Source organism: Delphinapterus leucas, chromosome 1 (assembly GCF_059928025.1).
Source record: "Delphinapterus leucas isolate spDelLeu-1000000601 "Yukka" chromosome 1, BTC_Dleu_Yukka2, whole genome shotgun sequence".
In the NCBI taxonomy this organism is placed as follows: domain Eukaryota; kingdom Metazoa; phylum Chordata; class Mammalia; order Artiodactyla; family Monodontidae; genus Delphinapterus; species Delphinapterus leucas.
In genome coordinates, this window is record NC_143129.1 from 151,025,612 (window position 1) to 151,041,076 (window position 15,465).

General features: G+C 51.8%; 1 protein-coding gene across 1 annotated transcript in view; it reads left to right on the plus strand.

Moving 5' to 3' along the window:
* Window positions 1-15,465, plus strand: part of LOC149750758 (uncharacterized) — a 60,624-nt gene that overhangs the window by 31,141 nt on the left and 14,018 nt on the right. Inside the window, exon 3 of the mRNA XM_089912247.1 lies at window positions 1-15,465. This exon is cut by the window's right edge and continues 14,018 nt beyond it. Coding sequence (XP_089768373.1) covers window positions 1-624 — 624 coding nt within the window. The 3' untranslated portion in view covers window positions 625-15,465.

The following is a 15,465-nucleotide window of genomic DNA, read 5'->3' on the forward strand; positions in this document are numbered from 1 at the left end:
CAGAGGGACCTGAACTCCTTCCTGTGGACCATTCGGCGCGACCCGCCGGCCTACCTGTTTGGCACCATCCACGTCCCCTACACCCGCGTCTGGGACTTCATCCCGGACAACTCCAAGGCGGCCTTCCAGGCCAGCGCCCGCGTCTACTTTGAGCTGGACTTGACAGACCCCTACACCATCTCGGCGCTGGCCAGCTGCCAGCTGCTGCCGCACGGGGAGAACCTGCAGGACGTGCTGCCCCGTGAGCTCTACTGGCGCCTGAAGCGCCACCTGGACTACGTGAAGCTGATGATGCCGTCGTGGATGACGCCCGCGCAGCGGGGCAAGGGGCTCTACGCCGACTATCTATTCAACGCCATCGCGGGCAACTGGGAGCGCAAGAGGCCGGTGTGGGTGATGCTCATGGTGAACTCGCTCACGGAGACCGACGTGCGCTCCCGGGGCGTGCCTGTGCTTGACCTCTACCTGGCCCAGCGGGCCGAGAAGATGAAGAAGAGCACCGGGGCCGTGGAGCGCGTGGAGGAGCAGTGTCATCCGCTCAATGGGCTCAACTTCTCCCAGGTAAGCGCGCAGCGCCCGCCCCAGAGCCCGGCAGCCCCCGTGCGCCTTGGTCCTCTTCTCTGATGGTGTTCCCTCGGCAGGCAGAACCCTGCCCTTCCCCGAAAGGGAGAGGGTCTTTGGGGCTGTGGGGCAGCTCTTGAGCTGCCTTTGTGGTGAGGGCAGCTCTGGCATGTGCTGGAATTGGGGGTAAGAGTCTGTGTGTTTTCTTCTATCTCAGTGGTGCTACCTGTTGGGGATACACACTCCCCACCTGCTGTGCTCGCCCGAGCAGAAAGAATTTCCCTCGGAGCATCACAGTGATGAAAAACAAAAAGAAACAGTTTCCAGTTTGGGCCTGACTTTCCCTGAGACCCTGGGGTCTCGAGAGCAGGAGGCTGTCTTGAGGCTGTTGTATGGGTGCATCCAGGCAGCTGTGTGTATGTACGGAGGACGAATAGAGGGAGACGGGCTTCTTGGGGTGGGGTTGGGGGCGGGGGCAGGAGAAGTGCGATGGGCCTGGTCTCTAGTGACCCTGGCTTGCTGTTAAGCACTGCCAGATTTCCCGGGGCCTCTGCAAAGCTCCAGGTGACCCTCGGACTGCCTCCCCTAGGCTGGGAGAAAGTCAGCAAGGATAGTTTTGGGGTTAATAATTTCAGAGAAATGCGTTCACTTCAAGGTTGACAGTTCTGATTCCTGAACCTCAGGTGTAGGGGCAGGGAGAAGGGCGGAGCTTAGGAGGTTTAAAGTCTCTGGCTGCCAGAGACCTGATCCAGCAAAATGTCATGAAAAGCCCCGTCTCCGTGGTCAGAGGTCACTCACAACTCACTGGCCCCAAACTCAACTCTGAGGCCCAGGGAACAATGAGTTCACATCTGCGCCTTGAGAACGGGCTGTCAGTCCCTGAGTCAGGGCTGGTGGCTCCTGCAAGGAGGCCGGGCCCATGCCCCAAGCGTGGTGTGGTCCCCAAGACATACTCCTCCCGTAAGGAGACAGCCCCATACATTGGCCAGACTAGAAACTCTACCACTGGAACCAGACCTGCTTGGCTGCCCCTGAGATGTTGCAAGCTCTTCACCAGGGAAACAGGGGCAGAAACTGATCCCCCTTCGGAGATCTCTGGCTTTTGTTTTTCCAGGGGAAATGCAATATTGTCCCCGGGGAGGTAAGAAGCCAGATTGATTTGCCGGCCAAATGAAAGGCGGGTTTGTCGCTTCTCCTGCTGGCTCTCCCATAATTGTGGAGCCCTTACCCAGAGGGCCCCGGTGGCAGGAATATTGGGGCAGTTAGTCACGCCCCGCAGGGTTCTGACTACGCCTGACTCCTTCTCTGCGGGGAAAAATCCTGTGCATTCTCTGGCCCAGCGCTGATTCCTCTGAACGTACCGGCTTTCTCCCTCTGAAGTGACTTTTCCCTTGCCAGCCTCGGGAGCTGATATTATCTGCGTTGGGCTCCCCAGCGCTCGCCGCCCATCTCATTTTGGAGGCAGGTTTGTAGGAGGCCTCTCTGTTCAGAGGCCTCACGTCTGGCCTTGATATCTTTTTTAGGCTGGGGAGGTGGGGGGATCCACCGTCACTCTCAACACCCTCTTTGTACCAACCACAGAGGAATCCGACCAGAGGCGAAGGGAGCACACAGACCCTCTGGTTAAACAGCCCCTGGCTTTAATCTGTCTCTCTTAAAACAACAAAACTATCTTTCTTCGAGGTCTGGAAACACTGCTGTTCAACCAAAGGACGGCTTTGGTAGGTTGAAAACATTTGCAGGAAAGTGCGTGAGGTTATGTTTTAGGAAAAGTTCCTGAGAGCCATTCATCGGCCAGCGAGGAGCCCGCTGACAGTCTCCAAAGCCCACATTTGAAGATCAAACAGACTCAAACCTCTGGTTTCAAAAATGCACCCGCCCATCACCAGCCCAGGCCCGCTCTTAAAATTGTTCTTGGGTCCAGCTCCTCGAGAGGGCTGTAGGAAGCAAGTCCTGAACAAAAGAAAACAGGACTCCTCTCGGTTCCCTAATCTGCACACCCTTCACCACCTGCCAGAGTGCCTGACCCCGCCAATTTGTCCTGTTATCATTTTGGAGCGAGGTGATGAAATCTCTCCTCCATCCCCGTGGGCAGCCGTGGGCTAACTGTGAAGGGAGGGATTCCAGAGCCTGGGCAGTTGGGGTTGTTAGGGATCCCCAACCCCAAAGTCAGAAATGCAACAGCCTTCTCAGTAAAATTGTATGCACGCGTGCACAGTTTGATATGAACATCTGTGATGCATTATTGTACTGAAATATCTGTTAAGTGCATCAGATTTTTATTTTTTCTTTCCTCCCAGCATTACTGTTATTGCAAAATATTTGGGGAGGGGGGAGCAATGCGAGAGGAAGGACGGGAAAAAAGCCTTAAAAGAGAGCGCCTGTTTGTTAAGACTGGAATTTTAGTGTGTGTTTTTTTTAAAAATAAATTTATTTATTTTATTTATTTATTTTTGGCTGCGTTGGGTCTTTGTTGCTGTGCGCGGGCTTCCTCTAGTTGCGGCGAGCGGGGGCTACTCTTCTTTGCGGAGCACGGGCTTCTCATTGCGGTGGCTTCTCTTGTTGCAGAGCGCGGGCTCTAGGCGCGCAGGCTTCAGTAGTTGTGGCACACGGGCTCAGTAGTTGCAGCTCGTGGGCTCTAGAGCGCAGGCTCAGTAGTTGTGGCGCACGGGGCTAGTTGCTCCGTGGCATGTGGGATCCTCCTGGACCAGGGCTCGAACCCGCGTATCCTGCACCGGCAGGCAGACTCTGTAACCACTGCGCCACCAGGGAAGCCCGATTTTAGTCTTAACTTTAGTATTTCTCAAAATTTTATATTTTCTTCTGGTCAGAAATACCACATTTTGCCTTGCTAAATGGAGAAAGAAAGCTACATGGCCTAGAGGAATGACTGAAAAAGTTTCTTCCATCATCGCACAGCTTGAAAGATCCAGCGTCTTGGCCATGGTCTCTGATTTTAATATAAACTGAGGGCACTAGACCCAACATCACCATGAGTTTGCTCTGTGTCCTTGAGCAAGTCACGTCACCTCTCTGGACCTTGTTTTTCCCACCTGTGAAATGAGACGTCAGGATTAGGTCATCATTCAAGCCACTCCAGCCCTGACATTCCATGGGACGATTATAATCAACTCCATGTGCCAGGCACCTTGCAGGAGGCTCCGCACGCTTTTTCATCTTGTTGGAGTCTCACAACCCTGGAACTTTCTAAGGTGGGCACTCAGAAAGGCTGGATGACTTGCCCAAGGTCACGTGGCTAGTATGGAACAGAGCCGGTCTGCCTGACTCTAAAGGAAGGATGCACTCCTCCTGCTGCCCCATGCGCGTTCTCTAGACTTCCTCCATGTAGGTAGTTCGTGTCCTGCAATTCTTCCTTCAGTACTTTCTTCTGTTTTCTTCTTTCCTTTAGAGCTTAAAGGCTTAAAATTTTACTTTTTGGAGAATTTATACTTCTAGAGAAATTATTTCCTTTGGCTATGTGGCTGGAGCAGGGATGGTAAAGGCAGGTCCTCTGAAGATTTCCGTGATGTGTTACAGACAGCTCAGCATAGTGGGCTGAGAGATGGGAGACTAACTTCTAGGTTTCAGTCCCAGCTCTGGCTCTAAAACCAATGACTTGTATGTAACTCTGGTGTTCTTAACTAGCAATCGAATTGGGCAGTAGTGACCAGCCTTTCACAACTGAGCTGGTTTTGTGAGGACGTGAGAAGCTGCTACCTGTGGGAGGTTGTCGAGAGGGTAAAATGACTACCTAGATGTAAGGCTTGTGCTTGGAAAAGAGTCCGGGCGGCTTCAGGACAAGGAAAGGAGAAGGCTGCGTGGGAAGCGTCAGCTCTGCCCTGTTGGCACCTTCTGCCAGCAGCCCTGTCCACTGCCCATGCTTTGCTGAACAAAGTAAAGCTGGAGTAATAGGGGGTGGTGGCAGCCCCTGCCCTCGGGGGCCTGGGGATGCCTGAGCTTTGAGTCCAGATCTTGTGACAATCTTGGGACCTGCAGATTTCAGTCGGCTCTGCTGGCTGCCTCTGGGGACTGGTACCAGCTGCCACGAACACACTGGGCTGGTTAGGAGACCTCCTTCTCCCTCTAGGGGGCCTCAGTCCCCCCCACTCAGTACAGTGGAGGCACTAGATGAGGAGACCTCTAAGTTATGTGGTTCTCTGAGGCAAAATAAGAAAACGGGACACTGCCATTCTGTACTTGGCTGGGATTTAGCTAACATGCCGATGCCATCCATCCAATGTGCGTAGAGCCTGAACATTTGGGCGTGGCTGCCAAGGGTGTCCGAAATGTTTGTAAAATTCTACAGCCCCCTCTCTAGGGAGTTAGAAACCCCAAAGTCATCATTTATGGAGCTGTATCTCTGTACAGGGTGCTACATTAGACCTCGTAAGTACATCACCTCTGATCCTCACAGAGATACGACAAGGCAGAGTGTCATATCTCTTTTACAGACAATAAATTAAGGCTTAAAAAGGCTAAGTCATTCGGTTGTGATTATACAGCCAGGTGAGGCGGGCTCAGGATTCAAACTCAAGTGTCTGTTGCCAGAGGCCATGTTTTTCAAGATTCTGAGAGCTGACATAATTTTGCTTTTAAGAGTCAGATGGCATTATCTGGTGACGTGTGTGTGTATTGGAGTGGAGGGAGATCACCATATCTTTCTAAAAAATAAAATAAAATATTAAAAATGTATAGAAAGAGATCATTGAAAAGTGCTGAAACTGATTTTCTCCCTGGCTTAGAAATTGAATCTTATTCTAAACTAGGAGTTCCCAGAGGCATGCCCAGCTTTCCAAGGGACCGTTGTGAAGACGGCACCCCTAACACAGGCTAGGCAGCACAGTTGAATAAAGGGTGTCCTTGGTTATAGTCAGAGGTCCTATATCTATATCATATATTATTGGGTGCTCAATTAGTATTTAGAGAGAGAATGAATGAATGAATGGTCAGAAACCGTGATATGACGATCCCTGCTTCCCTTCCTTCCTTCCTTCTTCCAGCACTATTGAATGAATGAATGAATGAATGAATGAAGAAAGATGACACAAGCCACAGTGAAGAGCCTCCTCCTTGAACTTTAATGGGTCCACACCATCCTGCAAGGACACAAAATGTGGAAATCATGAAGTGGGTAGTTGAATACAAAGTAGGCTCTAGCCCTACCCCATCCCTACCTTGGCTGTGACTCTGAGCTTTTCCTGTCCCTCTCTGGGCCTAGGTTGCCCCTCTGTCCCATGATTTCTAGGCCCGACCCAGTTCTGACTTCTGTGGTTTTCATCTTCGGTCCTTGTATCTTGGAGGCCCCGGGCCACCCTGAGATCTCGAGCCTGAGTTCTCCACCGTTGGGAGGGGCTGGCAGGCTTGTCTGTGGCAGGCTGCTGCCGATACCTACTCATCCGGAAGCCTGCTAGTTCCGGTGGGTGACCTGCTGCCTCTTGTTGCCAGCCTGCAGGGCAGACAGAGCCCCAGCCCATCATGGCACAGTCTGGTGGATAGCTGCCCAGCCTTGGAGGCTGCCCGTCATCAGGACCCCTCTCCCTCACCGGCTCCCTCACTCTTTCAGCCAGAGTGCCTTAGTGTCACCCAGGACAATGCTGGGAGCAGAGACTAGGAAACAGCCTAGCGTTTTCCCGTGGAGAGTTCACTGCCAAGTCAGGGAGAGTGAGCATCTTTAGTCCTTTCTTACAGCCGTGGAAACTGAGGCATGGAGCGCCTGTGCTTTAGTCTCCCCTGTGTCCTGTCTCCACATGTCACACGGAGAGCCTGTTCTTACTTTCTCTTGCTGTTATACATTTCCATCTTGCAGAACCCCCTCTCACTTCCCATCCTCCAAGAATGGCTATTGCTGGGTCCTACACCCCACCTGAGCCTCCATGGCAGCTACAGCAGCACCGACCTTTGGTCCCTCAAGTCCTCAGTACTCGTCCCTACTTCTGGCTTCCCATCAGATCTATGTGCCTTCCCTAGAGTGAAGGGGCCAGACACCTCCCCTAAGACCGTTGGGCACCCCTAAGGACGTCCGACCATGCTGAGCCCTCTTCTCCCCAGAAGACAGCCACAGAGCGAGAGCCCCTGGGTCAGTATTGGCTCCAAGCACAGGCTGGCCTAGTCTGCACGTGTAACCCAGATCCTGGCCTGGGAGCAAGCTGCTTCTGGCCCCGCCTTCACGCTGCGCTTCTGGAAGCCTGCCACACCCACCGTGGCTCCCGCACCGAGCCCTGTGGTTAGGAGCTGTTCAGCAAATGTCTGTCACGCGGTGTGGAAGTCACTTGGGGGACCCCTAGCACTGACCCCTAGGCATGTGTACTCAGACACTTCGTGTGCCCGGAGAGCTGTTTGCAAAGAGCCCCTGCCAGCACAGCAGGCTCTGTCCTTTTTTTTTTTTTCCCCTGACTTGGTTAACTCAGACTTTAGCATTTAATATGTTATCCCAACATGGGATGGGGGGCGGGGAACAAACTCAGGAGCAGACGCACAGGATGGCTTAGGTACCTCCATCAAAGGAGAGTGCGGCCATAAAGCTGGAGGTGACCAAGATGTCATGAAATATTCTAGTCTCAGAATGAGAAGGTCACACAGCATGACGTCTTCCTGATTTACAGAATCTCCGAATCCTGAGCCGGGACTTGGAGGCTCAGGGAATCTAAGAATGGGGAAATCTTAGAACATTAGGCTCAGAGGCATTTTTGGACTCGAAGAATCTTCACATCGTGAAATCCTAGCTCCTTAGCTTTGAAGACATTTTTTCAGCTCATACGCACAGACTTCTAAAATCTTAGAGTTGGAAGGGACCAGTTCTCAAGAATTCCAAGAAGTCCCATCCACAAACACAGTGATCTGCTTCCCGCAGCAACTCACCCACCAGCCGATCCCAGGCCAAAGAGAAAAGCCTGAGCGGCAAAGCACTTTGAGACGGAGATAAAAATGGGAGCGTGCCCGTGCCTTTGTTAATAGTTCCCATTTGGACATCTCTCAAAGCCAGGAAGAGGTCGCCTGGTAATACAGCTTTCCGAGGGAGGAAACTGAAGAACGGGACAAACCTGCTGCCTGCCAGCCGGGCTGCCGCGTTCTCTCCCCCTCGAGTTTGCTTCTAAATATTATCCACTTCACTCCCTTTTATCTCGCATCACTGGCTCTCTGTCCGCCCACTTAATCCACAGGCAGCCGGTGGCCCAGCCTTCAGTTCTGCTCAGCGGCTGCCAAGCCGTCTGGCTGAGCAGCTCCTCCCGTATCCGCAGGCTTTCAAATGTGCGCAGAATATCCGCTGGAACACAAAACGTTGCCCCAAGCCTGGAAATGCTGTTGCTTGTGCTGGGCCCTCTCCCTCTGCAGGAATTTCCTCCTTTCCTCTTCTACTCCTGATTCCTATGAGATATCCAAGGTTCAGCTCAATGCTGTACCTCCTCCAGGAAGTCTTCCCAGAATGCTCCTAAATCTCATCGGCTTGGGAAGACTTTGTGCAAGTCTTTCCTTGATGACCCAGCCACATCTATTCTTTCCCTCCGTGGAATTTTTTATGGCATTTTATAATATTCTTTCGGCACTTACATATTTTACATTCTATTATAATTATTACTGAGACAGTCTTTTCTTTCTTAATCAACCTGGCTTCAAAACCTAGCTCAAAATAGGGCTCACAATTGATTACAAAATGAGACTGGATGTGTTCCAGTTCTGAAGTTGGGGCCCTGTGGTGTATCCTGTGGTTGAGGTGTTGGCAGCTCTGGATGCTAACAGGGGCTGCGCCTCGGCCTCTGTATTCACAGAAAGCCTCAGCCTGCCCACCTGAGACACGGAGACAGTTCAGTGCTGTCGCTGGTCCGTTTGGTGAGGACTTTGTAACATCCACAGGTCACTGTTGGATTTCTCCCTCTCCTTCTTGGAACACTTTGTTGTTTTCTCTTCCTCGTCTGTTCCTTGCAGACAAAGCCTTCTTTTTTTCTCCTCTTCTCTACCCAGAGTTCATGTGAGCTTCTCCAGGTTCACTCCATCCCCCACTTAATTTTCATTGAAAAATGTTTAATTTTATCCATTACCTGCTACTTTGCTTGGGGCTGCAGTGCTGCTGACCTGTTCTACTTCTCTCTCCCTTCCTCTCTCTGTCACACAATCCATGGTCAGGCCTCCAAGCATTTGCTTATGCTGTTCCCTCTACCTGAGAGCCCTTCCCAGTTTTTATTGTCTGGCTATAAAGGTTCCTGAGGGCAGTCATTTGAAAAGCCTGGACTCTTCAAGCAAATGATCCTTGAAAGTCTGATCCAGACTTTCATCCATGGTCACCAGATTGGACTGTCCCCTCTGGGCTGATACCACCTGATCATACATAACTCAGCAGTTTGAGTTTAGGTGCAGTGATGTGACTGGTTTTGAGCATTGTGGGTTTTTTCCTTTTCTTTTCTGATTTTTTTGTTGAGGCTTAATTGACATCACATTATATTAGTTAGAGATTGAGAGAGAGCCAGCTCTGGTGATGGGCACTAATCCTATCATGAGGACCCCACCTTTATGACCTCTTATAAACCTAATTCCCTTGTAAAGTTTCCAACTCCAGATACTATCATAATGGAGTTTGGGGCTTCAACATATGGATAGAGTGGCACAAACATTCAGTCCCTAACAGTGGGTGAGTTGTACCGGGGTCACTCTGAACGCTTGGCTGCCCTTGAAAAGAGCCAGAAGGTCGTCAGATTTGGCCCACACAAGTCAGGGCCCTGGGGCCATTTCTGGGTAATGGCCTAGGTCCTGTGCAGTCTCTCTTCAGTGGCACCTGCTGCTAGCCTGTGTTCCTCCCTGACTAGGCAAAGGTAGTTTCCCTGGGGGAACCTACAGGCTTTCAGACTGGTCCGTGACCACCATCCACCTCCCCCGTAGGCAGTGCGTATATTCTCCGGCCCTGAGTGCTGAGACCCTTTTATATCATCTTTTATTCTTGGGGTTCTCCCCTTTCTCCCCAGCGGGTCAGGAAGAGCAGGGGAAAGCACTCAGTTTTACTTCTCTTACCTTGTGAACCTATTTCTCTGCATAAAGCTTCCTCCCTCCCTCCCTCATTCAGAGGGACATCCTGGTCTGATTTAACCTTCAGAACCAAGAATTAGTCTATATTCACACAGCATAGCACAAGACTCAGCTCAGAAGTCCCTTAGGACACCTCGGGGCACTGGCCCAGGACGGCCGGTGCTCCTCCAGGGCCCAGAATCATTGCACTCATTGGGAGCGCAGGTCACCTGAGGCTAGTTGGGATACCCTTCCTGCACCTCCTGCACCTTAGTTTCCTATCTATCAATTTCATCTGCTTGCTGTGAGGATTAACTGATTAAAAGTGCCAGGCACACGTAGTTATCATTGCGTCTTTAAATTAGCATCATCATATAATTTTTCAAGAAATGCTTTTTAGCTCCCACTGTGTGCCAGATGCAGGGATTTGTGCTGGAGATACGAAAGTGACCAAGAACCATGATGCTCTTCCCTGTGCTCCCTTCCAGGGTGGGGAGGGGAAGGAACAGAAGTGCCTTTACACTGTGGGGCGGGGGGTGGGGGGAGGGGGTGTGTGGCCGTGGCAGGTAACGCTGTGTCCTGTGGGGGCACAGAAGATGCACACTTCCCAGGCCTGCCCACCTTCGCCCCAGCCCAGCTCAGAGCGTCGCTCGGCGCAGTCGGCTTTGCTCGAGCCGCCTCAATGGACAGGATGCCGAGAGCGAAAGTGCACATTTCCTAGAAGTGCTGCACGCGGCCCCTCCTGACCCTTGGCCAGCCCTGGCGACCAAACAGGCGGCGCCAGCGCCCGCGTCCCCTGGCCAGCCCTACCCGGGGAAGCCAAAGTGCAAAGATAAAAGGCCAGGCCTTTTCCACTTCCTCTTCTGTTTAAAGGGCTTACCTGCTTCCTCCCTGTGAAGGTTCTGTAGTGTCCTGACCAGTTTTATCTCCTGGGGACTTATGGTGGTTTGTAATTTAAGCCTCAGGCCCCATTTGAAACCCCTTTTTAGAAAGGAAGATTGGGCAGAGGACGCCTTTCAGATATCTCTCTGGCTCATCTTTTAGCCCTAGTTCACACGGTTTCCCTTTCTTGAACTGCTCTGCTTTGAGTTTGAGGAGAGACAAAAGCCTAATTGGCAATGATAATTTCAACCATTTGCATCGCGGTTTGCAGTTTCCACAGTCTTTCACATGCGGTACCGCTGGATAGCTCTTCCTCCTGGCACCCCCAGGAGGACACCTAGAGGGGGGCTGGACCAGTTTCCTGTCTACCCCCCCCCCAACCTCCCCTGTTTGGACCCCCAGTGGCCCCCGTCCCTTTGGCTGTAGAGTCTACTGGATTATGGGTTATTTTTGAGCTCCAGACCCTCTATTGGGGCTGAGATGCAGCTTGAAGAGCTACGGATGGGCCATGGATGGGTGAACTGAGTCACTTTGGCACCTCAGTGACAATAATGCACTGTCACTGTGCTTGACCTTGACTGGAATGTTTAGTTGACCCAGCACTACATAACCCCCATGCCAAGGCCTGCTGGTGGTCTTGCAGGTGAGTTTTATATTATTCTGCTTCCATCAGTATAGTTTTGTGGAGAGGGTTGTGAGAAAGGAATGCAGGATTCTTGATGGAGACCTTGCAGGTTGAACAGTCCTAGGGCCCATGGAGATGGGAGTGGAAAAGGCCTTGCCAAGAGGAAGGAGACTGTTAGGCAGAAGTGCTGGGATGGGAAATGCAGAAGGTTTGCAAAGAAAAGTCTTTCTACCCCTCCCTCCATTGACTGTACTCTCTCCTTTCCCTCTCCAGCTCCCGAGACAGCCATTGTTATTTAGTGCCTATTATGTGCTAGGCCTCAGGTTTATCACAGTAGATTCCTGAAATAATCCTGAAAGGTAAGTATTATTTCCCCCATTTTAGGAAATTGAGGCTAAGTGCTTTGTGCAAAATGATGGAGCCAGGGTTTCTACTTAGATCTTTTTGACACTTTAAGAAAAAGACTGAACTGGAAGTGGAATGCCAGCTCCACCACTCGGGCTGGATGACTGAGGGTCTGTTTCCACATCTGCAAACCTGGGACTCATAATAGCATTCACCTCCTGGTGTGTTGTGAGGAGTGAATGAGGTAATGCGTGTCAACCACATAGCTCGCTGCCTGGCACACGCTCAGAGGTAATGAATGTTAATTGCGGCGGTTTAAGTCGTGGTCATTTTAATTATCGTTATTGGCCCATTTTCACACTGTGTCTCGAGGTGAAGCCCATCCCATAGAGAAAATGGTTCTTGATCCTTTAGTCTCTCACACACCAAGCATCACCCAGAGCAGGTTTGGGGGTCGGCCTGATGGGAACCGTGCCGCCCAGCCACCCGGAGCGTGGTTATTTTTTTCTGACCGTCTGGCCATACTCGTTCTAGTGCAGCTTCCCTACAATCTCCCACTGCTCCCTGGAGTGCGGACACATCAAAAAGGAGGGAAAAAAAGTTTAGGCTGGAGGCCCCCTGCTTCAGGCCCAGCTCTGCCATGGGTTAGACCCATGCATGACCTGGGGCGATTCCCTCTCTGAGGGTCCTTTTCCTCTATTGCATACAGGTAGGTGGGATGTTAATAGCAGTAACTCAGAGTGATGGGGAGAAGTGGGGATAAAGCCTGGCAAGGATTTGATTAGCCCTTAAGTGTGCCGTGCTGTTTGTGGTACTCAGTATGTGAGGTTTTTTCCTCTTCCCTTTCTCCCAGAGAAATACCCTGCACATACTTAGTGAATTGAATTAGTTATTATGAAACTGTTCACCCATCCATTCCTTCCTTCAGTTGTTCGCTGAGCACTACTGGGAACTACATTGGTAGTACTGGGAACTACTTAGTTCCAGGTCATGAATCTGGGGCTGTTGAGGAAGGGAGGGTTTGAATAGACCCCAGAGAGACGTGCTTCACAGCAGACTGCCAAGAATGGGTCTGAGTCTTTTATATGCACTGCCCCACTGAACCCTCACCACAGTCTCTCAGGTACATACTATTATTCAACCCCATTTTACAGGTGAGGAAACTGAGGCACAGATAGGTTATTTCATTTACCTGAGGTCACAGAGCCATTGAGGGGAAGATCTACAATTCAAACTCGGGAGGTCTGGCTGCAGAGCCTGTGCTCTCACCCTCCCTGCATCTATGAAAAGGGACTGAAATCTGACAAGGGGGGTGGGGGGAGAAAGGTGGGGTACTAGCTCGTCTTCTGGGACTGGAAGTATGAAAGGCTGGGAGAGCCAGGGAGTTGATAGACTTCTGATGTTCCCCACAGAGAAAGGCTGACACTTTGGGAAGGAGAGAGTGAGGTGGCCTATTGGCCAGGACCTAAGGTGAGGAGGGGGTGTGAGGAGAGAGGTACAGGTTGAGAGCAGAAGCTGACCTTGGCAGGTGAAGAAAGGGCAGGGCAGGCTGAGGGCGCAATAGAAGTGGAAGCTGTGAATCTGTAACTGCACCAGTCTGGATGGCTGGGGCGCTTCTTCGTGTAACTCTCTAGGGTGGGTGCAGGAGTAATGAAGTGTGACAGAGGGCCACCCCCATCCCCAAGCCCTAGGAGTCCCTGCTGGGTTGGGTAGCAGTTCCTGCCTGCCTGTCGTGGTTGAGCACTGACCCTCAGCCCCCGCCCCATGGTGGCTGGGGCTCTGCAGGCCCTGGGGTCCTCTGGAAGCCCTACAGATGCTACCAAGATGGATGAGACTGCATCCTTGCTGTCCAGGTAGTTTTCTTTGCTGGTGAGATGCTCATTGTATACAACAGACAGACCTCCCCTCCTTATGAGTACCTGGCTGTCCTGAGTACGCATACATCTACTCATACTATACTTGGCAGTACAATGCCACCTGAGCTCGGTATCGAAGGACACACGGGTGTTCCCGGGGTTCAGGAGGAGCGCCAGGTATGGGAGCGGGGGCTGATGGTGGTATTGATTCAGACCGAGAGACCGTACTTACTCATGGTCGTGGAGAGTGCTTGCTGGAGGAACAGGAGACCAGGGAACTGGCCAGAGAGGCTCATGGGCCACACAGTGGAGGGCTTGTAAGCCATGTTAAGAAGCATGGGCTTGGGGCTTCCCTGGTGGTGCAGTGGTTGAGAGTCTGCCTGCCGATGCAGGGGACGCGGGTTCGTGCCCCGGTCCGGGAAGATCCCACATGCCGCGGAGCGGCTGGGCCCGTGAGCCATGGCTGCTGAGCCTGCGCGTCCGGAGCCTGTGCTCCGCAACGGGAGAGGCCACAACAGTGAGAGGCCCGCGTACCGCAAAAACAAACAAAAAAGAAGCATGGGCTTGATCCTGGGTGCACTGGGGGGCATTGTTCCCCACTCCTGTGTTCTGTAATTCACTCATTCGTCAAGCTGGAGCATCTATCTCACCCAAACTTGCTTGGAAGTTTTCAAGCCCCTTGGCTTGAGGAAGGAGCTGCCGTGTGAAGGTCTTTTCCCTCATCAGATCCAGGATGTTCCCACTGCTGGGCCAGAGGAGAAGGACGCTCAGCTTCTGGAACAGGAACGCGGGTGTGTTTTCTCTTAGAAACTGGTTCGTAAAAGTAGTCTGGCGGCTCGATGAGACCAGCCGTAGTTAAAGATCAGCCTTTTGTGAGGAGCCTGAGACCCGGATCACCGTTTGTAAAACAGCTACTGTGGGATAACGTGGCCTTGCATTTCGTGTGGCCCATTTGATGGCAGATTTGGGGGGATTCCACCTGTTAGAAGTGGAAGTGGTGTGAGGCAGGCGGTTCTGGAATGCCCACCAAGTGGAGGTGGGGGATGGGAGGATCTGCAGTTCATAAATAGTCCGTAGATCATGAGAGCACTGGATCAGGAGTCCGGCAGAATGAGCCTGGGCAGGTCCCTCACTGGCTGACCCCTCTGGACAGGTATGAGTGCTTGGTAAACCATAAACGGCACCCTGCTGCTTCAAAGCCACTGTCTCAGCTGGCTCTGACCTCATTGGAAAAGAGCATTTTTTTTTTATTGTCTTTTATGTGTTTACATGTCTGTCTCCTCCATAGACTGAAGTTCTTTGAGGGCAGGAACCTCATCTAATGACTTGAGTTTGCCTAGGGCCTGGCTCCAAGTTCACACTCAGGGATGCTGGGAGTAGCTGTAAAATTACCAGCTGTATCTACGCATTATGGCCTGAGTACCCAGGTGGAAAACAGAAAGTCCCCAACTACCCCCACTTTGTTCCCAGATTTCCAGATGTTTGGTTCCAGGAGGTCAGACATCTAGGCAGCCTTCCGTGTGTCCCACTGTGGCACCTAGGTGTTCGGCTTTGGTGACTGTGCCCACTGAGCCCCTTCTCACCCCAGGTGGGGCTGTGGTTTCCCACTGATCCTTCATTCCCACAGGGGCCCTAAGGGCTTCTCCTGGGATTGGAGGCATCTTCCCAGCCCTCCCTCCAGCCCCCTTCCTCACACTTCTGTGTTTTTTCCAGGACACGGATCAGAGCTTCTGTTTGCTGGTCATTCAGTGATTCTCACACAATATAAATGAAAAATGCTAAAACCGATAAATTCAAACCATGTGTGGGCACTGGGGAAGTGCAGGGACGTCAGAGGGCTGCAGTGTGAGGTGGCGGCAGCTCTGACGGCACCCGAGCTGATTTGTATATGAGAAAAGTAAATACCCCAAGTGGTAAACAGCCCCGGGTCTCTCATCATCGCTGGGATTCAAAGGCATTTAATAGGAACACACGCTCTCCATCTCTTGTAAACAAAGTGAGATTCTCTCTGCATGCTGACCTAAATTCTGCATTTTCATCTTTTGGAAAGCCAGCCAGTCACTCTAGTTGGGAGACCGCAGGCAGTCTGGCCTGTTGGGTTGGGTCGCCTTCTTCCTGGCTTTGGCGGCTGGTCTAGCACTTTGGCTTTGCAGAGGGCTACCTTTTCATCTAGGCAGCCTTCCATGTGTCCCACTTAGAGCA